Consider the following 15613-nt stretch of genomic DNA (forward strand, 5'->3'; position numbering starts at 1 on the left):
GCTACTTCCATTGAATCCAGCAGTCAAAGCTAGCTCTTAACAGGGATCAGGAGCTGTCCCACTGTGCGGCGTTAGTTTAAGCCTGTTGCATGGAGACAGCAATCCAGGTGATGCATCAGGCCATAGCAGGAAGCCAGAAGCAGACATGGGTATCAGCGTCTGTGGGGGTTGATGGATGGCACTGGAGAGCCAGCCAAACCAAGCCATTTACACTGCAATAAATTAAATGTTTACGGCTGCCCACGGCTCTCTGTACTAGCGGACATTTCTTCTGGTGTCAGCAGCACATTATCATATTTAATCGCCCCCAGTAACCTGCACTAAATGGGTAGGAGATTGAAGTGGCCATCAGTCCATCTTTGTAAGTATGATTTACATCATAAACAACAAAATCAAGATATTTATGCACCTGTTTATTAAGTCCTTTCAAACTCTGAAAGCTTTATTGATTTGTTTTTTCGATAGCATTTTATTTAATGTAATTCTTTTACGATGACATAAGTGCTCTGCAACCCTTTAACAGAAGATCCCTGAAAACAAATGGACCTCCTGTTAAAACATGAAGAGGATAAGTTCATTACATGGCAGGCATGCACAATGAAAGTGCATGGTGTTATCTAAAGCATAGAATTCTGGTTCTTTTTAATAAGCATGGTTAACAACTAGAAATCTTTACAGTTGTGATCATACTTAAAATAAACGACAGATCATGAATGAGAAGAGGTACATAAAAGACTAAACCCTCACAAGCACACTCCCACAACGTACAAGTACACAAGCATACACTTCAGACATTAAACATATGTATGCACGCACAACTACAGCATGGATTTTACTAAAAGGAACATTGCTGGTGTCTCTGATCGACACCAACTGCTGACATTGAGCTAAGAATAACGCTGTATTGCAGGTTGTCATGAAAAAACATTTGGACCTGAAAAGATTGATAGAAAATACATGTTTCCACTAGTGGTTAAGCAGCCAATTGATTAATGGTATAAAAAAAGCAAAGCTGACAAATTTAGAAACAGCAAAAACTGGCCAAGTAATATTTAATACAATTTATAGTTATTTTCATGTAGCAACTCCCCTTATGGACTATACTCAAAAATGGATCAAACATAAGCTTCCTTGTACAAAAAGAAAATAAAAAATATGGTAATAAAAATAAAGAGTGCTGTGTAAATATATATTCATATTTATAAATTTAACTGTATTTACAAGGAGATTGTAATATGAATGAAATAACTGACCACTGCACCAACATATACAAGGTATAGTGCCTTCAGAAAGTATTCACACCCCTTGACTTTTTCCACATTTAGTTGTGTTACAGTCTGAATTTAAAATAGATTAAATTGAAATTTTGTGTCACTGGCCTAAACACAATACCCCATAATGTCAAAGTTTAATTAAGTTTTTTGAAATTACAAAAAAAAATGAAAAGCTGACATGTTTTGAATCAATAAGTATTCAACCCCTTTGTTATGGCAAGCCTACAGTCTAGGAGTAAAATTTGCTTAATAAGTCATATAATAAGTTGCAATGTTAATAAGTTGCAAGTGTTTAACATGATTTTTAAAAATGTCTACCTCATCTCTGTACCCCACATACAGATTATTGTAAGGTCCCTCAGTCGAGCAGTGAATTTCAAACACAGATTCAACCACAAAGACCAGGGAGGTTTTCCAATGCCTTACAAAGGGCAACTATTGGTAGATGGCTAAAAATAAAAAAGCAGACATTGAATATCCCTTTGAGCATGGTGAACTTATTAATTACACTTTGGATGGTGTATCAATACACACAGTCACTACAAAGATACAGACGTCCTTCCTTACTCAGTTGCCGGAGAGGAAGGAAACCGCTCAGGGATTTCACCATGAGGCCAAAAGAGACTTTAAAACAGTTGCAGAGTTTAATGGCTGTGATAGGAGAAACTGAGGATCAATAACATTGCAGTTACTCCACAATACTAACCTAAATGACAGAGTGAAAAGAAGGAAGCCTGTACCTGGGGCGGCAGGTAGCCTAGTGGTTAGAGCGTTGGGCCAGTAACCGAAAGGTTGTTAGATCAAATCCCGGAGCTGATAAAGGTACAAATCTGTTGTTCTGCCCCTGAACAAGGCAGTTAACCCACTGTTCCTAGGCCGTCGTTGTAAATAAGAATGTTCTTAACTGACTTGCCTAGTTAAATAAAGGTTAAAAAAAAAATCCAAAACCGCAAAAAAATTGTCAAAGAATTTAACTTTATGTCCTGAATACAAAGTGTTATGTTTATGACAAATCCAACACATCATGGAGTACCACTCTTCATATTTTCAAGCACGGTGGTGGCTGCATCATGTTATGGGTATGCTTGTCATCGGCAAGGACTAGAGTTTTTTGGGGGGGATAAAAATAAACAGATAGAGCTAAGCACAGGCAAAATCCTAGAGGCAAATCTGGTTCAGTCTGCTTTCCAACAGACACTGGGAGACAAATTCACCTTTCAGCAGGACAATAATATAAAACACAAGGCCAAAAATACACTGGAGTTGCTTACCAAGATGACATGGAATGTTCCTGAGTGGCCTAGTTACAGTTTTGACTTAAATTGGCTTGAAAATCTATGACAAGACTTGAAAATGGCTGTCTAGGAATGGTCACAAAGAACTTCAGAGTTTGAAGAACTTAAAAAAATAAAATAATGGGCAGATATTTTACAATCCAGGAAAGACTAACAATTGGAATCGCTGCCAAGGGTGATTATAACATGTATTGACTCAGGAATATAAATACTTATCTAAATCAAGGTATGAGTGTTTTATTTTTCCATAAAAATTTTCTTCCACTTAGATATAAATATTTTGTATAGATCGTTGACAAAACATGATAATTCAATCCATTTAATCCCACTTTGTAACAACAACATTTTGAAAAGGTCAAGAGGTGTGAAAACTTTCTGAAGGCACTGTATGAATGTCCCTTGTTAATATATTCTCTGGATTTGGTCTTAAAAGCAATTTTTTATTTATTTATTATTGATGAACATTGGAAAAATACAACAGACATAATCCTAACTCAGATCCATCCAATTCATAATTCTTTCAGTTTAGTACGGTCTGTTATTCTTGTTCCATGGAATGCCCAAAGTGGAGAAATTAGTCTTTCCTTCTCCTGCACCGTTTGACACAAAAAGAAAGACAATCCCAGCAATACAAAGTGCTCCGAAAACATATCCACCTCAATCACGAGCCAAGAAACTGCTGCAGCCTTGAGTCCTTGATGCCCAACCGGTACATTTAAAAGTTTCAGAATTAAGCTTGTTCCACTCTCCACCAGTGTTTTGCCTAGTCTCTGGGAGGGTTGGGAGAGTTCATACCAGGCCAGCGGTGCAGAGAAAGAACGACAGTAAGAGGAATGTCAGGGTGTTTGAGGGGAGTGAGGTATCAGCGCTTCTTGAGGGCCACCCCGTTTGAATGGGGAGGGAACTTTGGCAGGCAGGGCTCCTCAGCTCCAGCATCGTGGGAGAAGACAGAGTCCTCGCCAGAGGAACAGGTGGAGCTGCGAGTGTCAGGGTAGCTGGGGGAATACTGGTCCAGAGGCACAGACAGCTCCAAGTACTCCTGCAAACACACACAGATGGGATTTATGAGAGAGGATTGGACACACTGGCCAGAACACAGTCATATATCCGTCTTTGGATATCATCCATTTCACACCCACATACAGACAAGTGGCTTAAATATCAAGTAAACACAACATTTTAACATTTAGCATTTGGTCCTGACAGTAATACAAGGATGTGAGTTTATCACCTTTGTTGACTGTGTGTGAACTGCTGAGGCGTGCTCAATGTAGAGACTCACCTGGTTGGACGTCATGGCCAGGGTGCGGTCCAGGTCTTCCACCAGCTGTTTGAACGTGGGCCGGTGAGAGGGAACGGCATGCCAGCAGTCCCTCATCATCATGTATCTGGGAGGGAGGAGGAGAAATGGAGAGAATAGAGAGGGAGAGTAAGAGAGCGAGAAAGAGTCCTAATTCTGCTGCTGGCTTGCCTGTCTTTTTTATTATCAGAGATCAATGTCTTTGCAGCAGCTGCATCCCTGTGCTCTGGGATAAACCCATAGCATCCATTCTAATGATAGAACGCTGAGGAAGGAGGCTTACAGTTCGTGAGTGCAGGTGGAGGGCTTGTCCATGCGGTGGCCCTCCTTCAGCAGCTTGAACAGCTCTTCTACAGGGACCCCCGGGTACGGCGAGCCCCCCAGGGTGAAGATCTCCCACAGCAGCACCCCGAAAGACCATCTGCAGATACAGAGGGACAGGACAAGCCCCATCAGTCAACACACAGGTCATATCATACAAGCCACGGGTATCTGGCCAACGTCTGCCCATTCCAAATATGGTAAATGTGTATTTCTTCCATACTCACACATCACTTTGGTGCGTGTATATCCGGTCAAATAGAGCTTCTGGGGCCATCCACTTGACTGGTAAACGACCCTATGGGTTAAATGCTAGTGTAAATTGGCAAATTGACACAGGAGATGGAATAAGGTCAGGGGAAGCAATTTTCACATTGATTGGCATGGCTGAGGTAGGTAATTAGTAGCATACTGACATTGGTGGTCTTCTTATAGTAATCAATATGGTGGATATCTCTGGCCAGGCCAAAATCTGCGATCTTCATCACGTTGTCCTCTGTCACCAGCACGTTGCGGGCAGCAAGGTCTCGGTGGATACACTGTACACAAACACACATAAGAACAAGGTCCAGGTGGCCTGGTACATTCACTGCATATTTACTGTGTACTCTATACTCAACTGTGCTGATGTAGGTAGAGTCGGATCCTGATGTTACCTTCTTAGACGACAGGTACTCCATGCCGCGGGCCACTTGGTAGGCACAGGACACCAGGTCTTTGATAGACATGTTCTCTATGGGCACCTGGTCAGGGTTGTAGCAGTACTCCATGCCTGGTGGACGCCGAGCTCTCAGGTACTCCCGGAGGTTTCCCTTGGATGCATACTCCACAATAACATAGAGAGGGCCTGGGGAGGGAGACAAGGGTCACTCCTCAACACCACTGGAGGACGTGACATTTGATATACCTTTTATGTGACACCTAATGCAACAAGACAGACTGATAGGAGCACACCACCTTTACTGTCAGAGAACAGCATTTCCAGCGGTGAGGAGGGATGTCACTGAGCGGTGGAGGGGTCATGGTGAGAGAGTTAAGCTCTGAATTATAACCAACAGCTGTATCTTTCTCCTAACATGCCAATGAGTGCGAAGAGTAATGGTGTATTCTGGACAGCTATTTTGTGGTCAGGGAAAAACACCATTACAAATCAAGGCATTAAGAATTTACAAGCTGTAACTAAAGAACAAGAAAAAGAAACCAAATGTCTGTTAACACTTGTATGCCGTGTGAAGAAGAAAAAAATAATTCTCCATCACTATCATCTATAGTAAGTAAATTCAAAGACTTGAAAACATTTAGCCAAAGATGAAAGTTTGTATGTCAAACAGGTCTGGGTAATAAGGTGTGAAATGCTAACAGATTCCTACAATAACCTACTGGAACTTCTCAAGGGACCAGGTGGAACAAAGAGCAGCCTCCTGTGTTCTGCTACGTGATATTTAGAACAGAGAGCTCTCCAATGTTCACAGCAGGGTCAGAGAAGGCTAATGTTCCTCCCCAGCAGAACACAGCTCATGGTGCCAGGGCTTGTCAGTCAAGATTTGAAAGATATGGCAACCCTGGCAGCAGCTGTGGTCATCTCAAACTGAGAGCTCGGAAGTTGGTGTCAGAATCCCCTTACTCATACCATTACACACATTTCTGCATGCTGATATGATCATGCTGTGCTTTTTGTGGTCTTGTTAAACAACTGAACAATGCAAGGGTCTAAAAACACATTCCCAAAACACTCACTTTCCCCTCTCCAAAATGAAACATGTTTTCAGTCTTTCTGAATGAAGGATTTAAAGGGAGTGTGCCAGTGTGAGACCTACCATCCTGGGTACAGGCTCCCAGCAGGTTAATGATGTTCTTGTGCTTCCCAATGATCTTCATCATCTCCATCTCGGAGATCAGATCTGACAGGTCTTTCTCTGTAGCATCAGCTGAGGGGAGGGAAAAAATGAGAAAGAAATTAGACTCATTACAACAAATCACCCAACCCTGAACTCTATGATTGGCAAATAAAAAAGAGTTCTCATGTAAAACATCCCAGTTGTGTACAGTGCAAAGGACACTACTATGCAAAATGATTTCAAAGTGAATTTACATACCCTATTTAAAAATGTTTCAAAAGGCACCAACTGTAGGGAAAAGTCTACAGACACCACTAAGGTAACCAAGAGGAGAGTCTACTTTCAGAGGGACATGCAGGTAGGGGGAGGGGGAGATGAAGGCAGCACTCTCTGGGGGGAGGAACTTAAAAAGTACCAAGCAATAAATGGTTATTTTCCTACATCCCCACTCTTCACAGTTTTATGAACCCTGTCATATATCCAAACTCAGGGGTTCTCATAAATGTTTACTCTGGTCTCCCATTTGCACAGTGGCCAGGAGCCAGTGGCAGATGCCTCTTATGTCTGTGCATCACAGCACTAAGTAGAACTCTCCTCCCATCCTGTAATAGCAGTTGTGGTTTTCTGCTCAATTCTGTACTCCTTGCATTTGAAATAACTTCCCAACATGCAGTATCGGCAACCCAGCCATGTGCCTAAATCACAGGTTTGATATGGTTTATGAGAGAAAAAAGACTTGACTTACATTTGAGCATCTTGACGGCCACTTTGGTGATCCTGTTCGGCTTCTCTTTGTCCATCCCTAAAGCCTCTCCCATCACCACCTGGCCAAAGCAGCCTTCTCCCAGGGGCTTCCCAAGCACCAGTCTAAGTGGGACACAGGGATAGGAAAAAACAACAAATGTGAGATGATTGAAACAGACAGGCAATGTTTCCATTCAAAGGAGTGTGATGTTATGTCTGTATTTAATAGGTGTGTTCCAGTCATCTGTGTACCTGTCTCTGGGCAGCTCCCAGCGTGGGTCCTGGGGCAGCTCGTACTCAGACACCCCAGACAGCATAGGAGAGCCGCTGGACGAGAGGCGGGAGGGGCGCACCAACATCACCCCGGAGTGGAGGGAGGAGCTAGAGTCCACTGACACCTGTAATACAGAAGCCTGCCGTTACTCTCTCATAGTGGAGCCAGGGAAGGAACAACAGAGACAGGCAGACAGAAGTATATCCAGTGTGTGGACAGAAAATTATGTTAAACCTTCAAAATGTTACTTAAATAAGTCTGTAGACACAAAATGTAACAACTAAAACTACTTGAATCCCAGTGGAAGCAGATAGCAGGATGAGATTAACACCTGCTCTCTACGCATACCAACCTGACTCACCTCATGGGCTCTTTGAGGAACCAGAAGCTCGAGGAATTAAGGGTTTTTATTTTCACAAGATAATGAACACTTCCATTTGATAAGAATAAGTGATAGGAATACGTAAAAAAAATATTAAGATACGATAAAGATTAAACTAAATGGGATGAGAAAGCAGAAAATGTATAAAGATGTCAAACCCCCTATCTACTTTCTGTTACCTGTCTGCGCAGAGGGATGCTTTTAGCCAGCTTGTGGACAGCCAGCTGACTGTTGAAGTCACTTTTCTTGGACGAGGTGCGCATCTTGATGATGATGGCCACGGCCACCATGACAGCAATGAGGAAGAAGCCCACGCAGTAGATCAGCACTTCCAGGTAGGTTTGGTTGGGTGGTGGGGAGCGTGGGACTGCTGGATGAGGGCAACGCGATGGGGGACAATAGGTCAGCCACACAGGGTCAAATCACACAACAGAGGTCCATGCATTCTCAAATAACAATCTCACTTTCACAACAGGCATGTAACAAAAACACTGAACACAAACACACACAAACACCACAATGATACATTCACTAACACCACTCAGCTGACATGTACAGAAAAACAGAGCCCTTAACACCACTGGCATAGAGAGCGGAGCACAAACTCCTATTGTGGCACCATAATCACTTCTTTCAGGCATAGGGTTTCACTCCACATTCTTTGCCAGTTTGACCAGCAGCCATATTCTCTAGTGGCAGAGAACGGCCAAGTCCTCTTGAGCTGGGACAAACCCAAATAATACAGAGCCTTGTGCAAACTGATGAGCATTAACACGGATGTACATTAAGTTCAATCTTAGCTTCCTAAAACCATATAAAAAAAAATAAAAAAAATATTTATTTGTGTGTGCAAAGGCTCGGTTATTCAGGACAACGCGTGTTAACATCAGACAAAAACCATGCCACTCCACACTAATACACATTTTTCAAACATACTACTCATTCATAAATGTTGTAATATATATGTTATAAATAGAATGTGTTCAGTAGTTTAACTTAAGCTAATTATTTATTTAAAGTAAATGTCCCATTCTGACTTCCTTAGAGCACATAAAATGGTGGTTCTGCATAAAAGCCCAGTTTGGTTTTAAAATGGCGGCTTGTGTGGCGATTGTTGGTACAAACAATTGTCATTATGATTCCCTTGTAATTTAGACATTACAAAATTTGACATTGTCTCTCGCTATGAGGATCAAAACTACCTACGTACTGAAGACACAAAAGATAAAATGTTTAATCTAAATATCTCCAAAATTTTACAATATGGTTTAAAATTAACATTTTGGATGTTTCTTTTTTACCTCGCTTTCCGAAAAACACCAGAATGACACAAACACCAGCAACACAAGTGAGGTGTTCTTGTGTCTTGAGGCTGAATGACAAGCAGCTTGATAATTGGACAAATGCCTATTCCAACCCAGAGGAATGAGCCGTCCACTACAGTGAGCCAATTATCAAAGCTAGCCTTAAGAGCAGGCTTCGTCCTCACAGCAGGAAATGACATCAGGGATATATGTCATTTGTAGTGCTTGTCAGAAAACATCAGCCTCACACAGAATCAAATGTAAACACCAAATTGAAACCAGAATGGGAGAGACAAGTTGGAGTGAAACACCAACAGTACTGCCAAACAACCCCTTCTGAATGAAAAACTTCATCTTAAGGCAGTCAAGTGGAAGTGCATTGCAAAGTTACCCGTTAACCATTTGAAACAATGTGGAAAGCTGACAAATGATTTTTATGAAATTGGCAGAGGAAATGGTCATTTAGTTATTTTTATTTTGAGTGTATGAAACACCTAAACTTTCTGATTCAGGGGTTGTCAGTTGAGGTATGGGTCAGATGGGTTGTTTGGCATTCTGTGATTTCTGGGAATCATTTCTCAACATGGACCATACCGTCCCATCCAGAAAGGTTGGATGGGCATGGAACCATGCTGACAGGGGAAGGGAGAAGGTTAGTATCACAACTTGGCCTGGCTTCCACACACATCCACATTGCTCACTGAAGTAGGGTCTACAGAGACCATATTCAGATAAATGTGGGCAGTGGATGCCCAAGCCATAGTGGAGAGTAGGGAGGGGAAGGAGATCAGAGGAGAGAACCATTGATACCTTTAAAAACGATCAACCATGCAGAGTGATGAGAGAACCCGATAGAATTGCCCGCCAAGCAGGTATACTCCCCAGCATCATCAAAAGACACATTCCTCAGTTGGAGGATTTCCATTTCCTTGTCCGTGGTGTTAAGGCCAGCAGTCTAGAAAAGAACAATGGAAGCAGACCCGACAAGAGGCCCAGAGGAAAAATGGAGGCATGAGTAAAAGATTCTGAAAGGGAAAGACTTCTGGTAGAGGAGGGGACAGGACAGAGGGTGGGTGGGGTGTTCATACTCCCCTCTCAGTCCAACACCATCCCCCCAAGAGTAAAAACCCGTATCGGCCCTCCAGTCAGTTAGTGGAGGAGCTAGTTAGGTAGAAACCGCACCGCAGCACTGAACCCTTCACTGGACCATCACCATTTGAGAAGGAGCAGGGACGGACATCCCATACCCTAAAGACTCATCTCTGCATGCAAGAGATGGGCTACATGGAAAACCCCTCAGCAGAGCACACACACTCACTCTCAAGGCCACACACACACACTTCACCATACAACAAATCCATGAGACAAACAGCAGGAGCTCAGTGAAAGACGGAAAGGCTGAGTAAGACAGCTGAAAAGTAGGGGGGTACAAGGCAGTAATAAGCGAGAGGCAGTCAGAGATCTGAGCAGAAGACTTTGAAGGGCGAGGGAGTGAAAGTAACAGCAGTGGATGGCAGGAGAGGCCCTTATTAGGAGGGCACGGGAGAGGCATGGGGCAGGAAAGAGAAAGCAGTCCAACATAAAGCAAGACTAAACACATTCAACCGCTCTGCTGGGAATTTTCCATAGTGTAATTTACAGTCAGGAGCACTGAGGCGGGATAGAAGGAGGGAGGGAGCGAGGGAGGAGAGAAACAGCTGAGGTCATCCCTAAACAAGTCCCTAGGTCTCCAGGTGGCCCTAGCAGCCCCTGGCTGAGGATCTCTCTATGTGCTGCTGCTGCGTGGGGCGGTTACCTTGGGCCTCATGCCTGACGATGGTCAGCCAGGCCGACTGATTGGCCTCTCCTATATAATTGGACACTTTACATATATACTCCCCGCTCTCCTCCTCAGTGACATTGTAGAGGGTCAACACCTGAGTGTCCGAGCTATTGACCCCAGAGTGCTGGAAACAAAAACATGTCATGTGCAACAACAAATCAAGATGAGGTTGTAACAAATGTCTCTGTTGAATGAGATCACAATCATTTGTTAGCATTGACTTTCCCCTCTCAAGCATAGACTTTTACAAGGCACAGAAAACTACTTATATAGAGGGATAAAATGTACATTTTAGTCATTTAGCAGACACTCTTATCAAGAGTGACTTACAGAAGCAATTAAGGTTAAGTGCCTTGCTTAAGGGTACGCCGACAGATTTTTCACTAAGTCGGCTTGGGGATTGGAACCATCGACCTTTTGGTTACTGGTCCAACGCTCTTAACTGCTAGGCTACCTACCTGCCATATCCTCGAAGAGGGATACTATTTGCCATCCTTTGCCAGACAGTCTTGAAGGGTTATAATAGACATGATGCAACAGGAAATGAAAATGATACAAACTACTCAACAAAGATATGCGCTTAAGACTGTACTACACAATTTCATTGAAATCTAATACGGTTTGGCTGTATTACTACACAGTTGTATGTCTGCATTCCCCCAAGCATAACATGGGGTGTCATCTTTTACTTAATGGAGGTTCACATTTAGTTCCTGACTGAACAGAACAAACGCAGCTATGTTGTGTCCTGTGTAGACTGGTGGTGGACCCAGTCAGTGCGCTGCGAGCCCCTACCTTGAGGACGCGGACGTAGGGTAAGCCATCAGGGCCTACGCGACTCCCATTGACCTCGATGTGCTTCAGCCACTGGATGTGAGGCTGGGGGTCGCTGAACACCTTACACTCAAACGCTACATCACTGCCCACCACCGCAGTGAGATTGGCTGGCAGTCCGGCCTGCAGGATGGGTCTGTGTGGGGAACGCTCTGCAACGGATACACACAGACGCATGACAATCACATTAAAATACGAACATTAATAACAAAAAAAAGACACACAGCGATCACATACAAAGACACCTTAAATCACATACGAAGATACGTCAAAGACATAGTCGTGGAGAATCCTAGCGGTCAGCGCAACAGAAATATCTTGGTAAAAACCACCATGGATTATCATTGGAAAACAACAGCAAATGATTAGGCTATGTTTCTAGTTCATTCCAGTAATGAATAAGCATTGAGGCATGGCTGATCTGGGAAAGTAAAATACAACAGGAGGAGGACAGCTCTGTCAGTCTGGCCTTGGTAGAGGTTGATCTCAGGCCAGGTTACAAGGTTACCCAGATCTCATGTCCTTTCACTACTTACAGACGGTAATTTCACAGCCAGGGAAATAGCAGTTCCCCCAACTACTCTGCCGCCTGTATAATTGCTGCCATTTTTCCCAAATTACTGGAAACACAAGCTTGCAGACAAGTTTCGAGCCATTGCACTGAGAGAGAAATGTTCTCCGGGTGCCATTTTGATGACTGATAACTTGCCAAACCATACTAATGAGCCCAGCATCTGGCAGGGAAACAAAATGTTCAGGCTTCATTTGCTTTCCTGATACAGAGATGAGTGTGGCGCTTTGCACACATTTTGTAGAATTACTCTGTCTGCAAAATGATCTCACAGTTGACCGAGGTTGGGGAGTGAAGTCACGCCAACACAGGCCCTGGCCGCAAATATCCCAGGAGACACCACTGTCTGTGGAGGTGGAGCTTTGATTTATAGAACCAATGGAGCATGAGTAAGTCACAGGGCAGGTCCAGGATGAAATAATAATTTCACCTTTTCAGACAGCTTCATTGGCAGGGCCACAACGTAAACAAGGTTAATAAAAAAAAATGCTAATTTGACAACAGTTCAGACCATATGACTCTCTCCTTGGAAAAAGGGCACACCATTACTTTGATTACTAGGGCCTAGTGTTGTAAACCATTAGCGATATTGAACCAACAACACACTTAAGCTACATAAATATCCAATTGATGATTAAACCAGGTGAATGGATTAGCAAATGAATGGATTAGCAAGGAATTTTCCCGATAAAATGCCCCGGTGAGGAAAGAGACTTACCAACAACATCCAGCTGGTAAGTGTGGTTGATGCTTCCGTGTTTGTTTTCCACTACACAGGTGTAGTTCCCCTTGTCAGATGGCACCACAGACTCCATGATGATGGTCCACATGTGTTCTCGAACCTACAAATTGGAGAAGAGAAAGGTAAAATATTTAGTCAGAGGAGGAAGTATGGAATGCACTTCCAGATGACAGCTGGTCCAACCAAAGCACTAAGACTTAAATAGATCCCCAAAGCCCCATACTTTCACAAAACTTCCTATAACACCTACTATAAAACACTTTAGTGAGACACTTGTGTCTAGATTATAAAAAAGATGGTCAAGCCAGCCTGATACAACACTTTTCATTCATAAGTTAATTTCTGGAATTATTATTTTCTTTGACATTGGGGTGTACATAACCTCTCAAGAGCACATTTAATTTGTCATGATGCTAGTTAGTTATTTGTACAAAAATGGGGAAATATTTACGAGTTCAATGATGTGTAATGAAATGCAGATCAAACCATTTTATTTTAACATCCATGGGAAGGAGGAACTTGCTATCAGGAGACTATTTCCCATGTCATATAAAACTATATTGTGCTCCATTGCTTGAGACACAGTACATTAATGCACTCTTGGAAACATATTGGAGCGGGGAAAGGGTTTTCTTAGTGGTTACATGACTTGTCACAACCTGCTCCGGGAAAAACTGTAGTTGACATTGACCAGGTTACATCCTATGCACATCTAAGGCTAAATCCTGTTCTCTATATTCCAAGTTATTATTTTTCTTCCATATATCTGACCAAGACCGGCAGTGTGTGATTAAACTAACAAACCTCTCAGGCAATGGCAACATCAAACATTCGTACACAGAGCCTGCGTTAAGGTTTCCCTCATTTAGCTTAAATGCGCTGGGGTTCCACAGCTGCTTTTGGCCAGATGTGTTGTGCTTGGGTTAATACATGTGGTCTGTGTTATTCCCCCTGCCTGCCTGCCCTCTCCATACATTAAGACTATATAAACAATGGAGCTGTGGTTATAAAACCAAAGCGCGCGGGGGGGGGGGGTTGGCGAGCCTCGTTCATAGACGTCCCCAGCTGCCCATCTAGACCTTTGCACCTTGACTGAAAAAACAGCAGCCAGATGGTAAAGTGTGCTGCGTGGCCCGGTAGGGTCGAGATGGGCTGGGGGAGAGAAGGCAGCTGAAAGGAAACTCTTTAATGTGTCCCAGCGGGGGGGGGGGCTGCCGAGGACAGGGCTGGACAACACCTTGATGGGAAGAGCAGATGCACAGGACCCTAGACTCCTACAACATCCCAGCACATCCTACATGAGCCTGTCGCAAGCCAACACACAATCGTCCACACCACGGCACAGATATGGTCAACTTTAAAAGCCAAGCGCACAGTATACACATGCTATCTGCACCAGGGAAAAGAAAAGGAAACAGACTCGTCACCACCACACCCATTATTGTGAAATGTTTACCCCGTCTCACTTCCTCTGTGACAGTGAGCTGTCCTGTCCTGCTCCCCAGCACTGAGATGGGGGAGATCTGCAGGATTTATTACGTCTCCTCATTATAAACAAATTTCCTTTGAGAAGTTGGTTTTGCTATACGCAGAGAAATCTGGACTGAAAACAAATGCTGCAAACATCAGATACCCAGATATGTTAAATGAGGACAGCCAGGCGTATTCTGCCTCCCGGGCTAAAATTGCCATCCTCGAGGCATGCTTTTTTGTGGCACAATCATCCCGTTGTGGCATTGGATTTCACTTTGCATTGTTCCCTAGTCAGGTGCGACATGGCTCTAATGCTGGGGGTGGGGGTTGGTGATTTAACAGTGACGGGATCACCATCACACCTGCACTCATGTTCAGGGAGTTTGGGGATATTCAATTAGGATAATACAGTATGGTCTCTAGCCATCCAGTACCAAGGGGTGAATACAGGGAGGGGGTTTACCTTGAAGCCCCCGATGCGCTGATCCCTCTTGAATTCCTTGCTGTTCTTGAACCACTTGAGTGTTGGGGTGGGGTTTCCACTGGCCTGGCAGCGGAACTTGACCGTCTTACTGGCTGGGACAGCATGCAGCTTTTTCTCCATCTTCTCGGGCTGAGCCCACTGAGGGGCCATTGCTGAGGAACAATGGGGAGAAAGAGAGAACACTTAAACACCTATTCTGACAGAAGAATTGACAACAATTGTGTGTGCAGGTAGTTTCCATCTGGCTTAGGAGAGTTCTATACAACGATCCACAAAAACAGTACAAGTCAAGTGACAATTTCCAGTTTTGCTTAAAAACATACAAAACTCCAGTATAGGATTGCCTAGTCTCTTGGGGCCCAAGGTCGTCGTCAGGGGTGCCCGCCACGCTAGCTGCTTACTTCCCTGTGGGCACATGGCGTTCACCAGACGGCAGTAGCCAGCTGACCACGCCTGACTGGCTTTATAACGCTGCGTAGACAAACAGTAATCAGGGGACGTCTGGAATGTACTGAGTTTAGTCACTAGTGTGACATTCCTTACTCAAGTGTAAACAGCAGTGTGGGGTGCTACTGGCCCTCTGAATCACAACTGTGAACAAATCACTCTTATATGACCAGCAAATGCCTAATAGGTGAATCACATATGAAATGTAACAGGAAATAACCTAATTAGTCAGGGCTGTCATGTTAAGTTCAGGGCATTAACCTCAACAGGAGCAGAATCGGGTCCAAGCCCAGTCCTGGTCTACCATTCCAGTGACAGGTGGTAGGACTAGGAGGATCAGACACTTACGTAAAAGCTTTTGACTGCTAGACATCTTTGCCTCCTCTGAGGAAGACTCATCCTCCTCGTCTTCATCTTCAGAGGATGCCAAGATATCAACTGGTGAATAGGCAGATAGGACAATACATGTCATTTGACCTGGGCTTAGCTGCATTACCACATACCTTGA

At 43.7% G+C, this 15613-nt stretch overlaps 1 protein-coding gene across 4 annotated transcripts in view; it reads right to left on the reverse strand.

Moving 5' to 3' along the window:
* Positions 1-398: 398 nt before the first annotated feature.
* Positions 399-15613, reverse strand: part of fgfr1a (fibroblast growth factor receptor 1a) — a 44251-nt gene continuing 29036 nt past the window's right edge. Inside the window, exons 4-18 of one of the 4 annotated variants that reach the window (XM_071353202.1) lie at positions 15454-15543; positions 14638-14810; positions 12678-12801; positions 11350-11540; positions 10528-10678; positions 7608-7798; positions 7025-7170; positions 6774-6895; positions 6008-6118; positions 4847-5037; positions 4607-4729; positions 4418-4488; positions 4153-4290; positions 3852-3957; positions 399-3608 (exon numbers count right to left, since the gene is read on the reverse strand). In XM_071353202.1, the coding sequence (XP_071209303.1) occupies positions 3432-3608; positions 3852-3957; positions 4153-4290; positions 4418-4488; positions 4607-4729; positions 4847-5037; positions 6008-6118; positions 6774-6895; positions 7025-7170; positions 7608-7798; positions 10528-10678; positions 11350-11540; positions 12678-12801; positions 14638-14810; positions 15454-15543 (2105 nt within the window). In that variant the 3' untranslated portion in view covers positions 399-3431. Of the gene's footprint in view, positions 3609-3851; positions 3958-4152; positions 4291-4417; positions 4489-4606; positions 4730-4810; positions 5038-6007; positions 6119-6773; positions 6896-7024; positions 7171-7607; positions 7799-9542; positions 9688-10527; positions 10679-11349; positions 11541-12677; positions 12802-14637; positions 14811-15453; positions 15544-15613 lie in introns of all 4 variants that reach the window. The other 3 variants (XM_071353200.1, XM_071353203.1, XM_071353201.1) reach the window with 3 other exon arrangements.

Source organism: Salvelinus alpinus, chromosome 19, assembly GCF_045679555.1.
Source record: "Salvelinus alpinus chromosome 19, SLU_Salpinus.1, whole genome shotgun sequence".
NCBI lineage: Eukaryota > Metazoa > Chordata > Actinopteri > Salmoniformes > Salmonidae > Salvelinus > Salvelinus alpinus.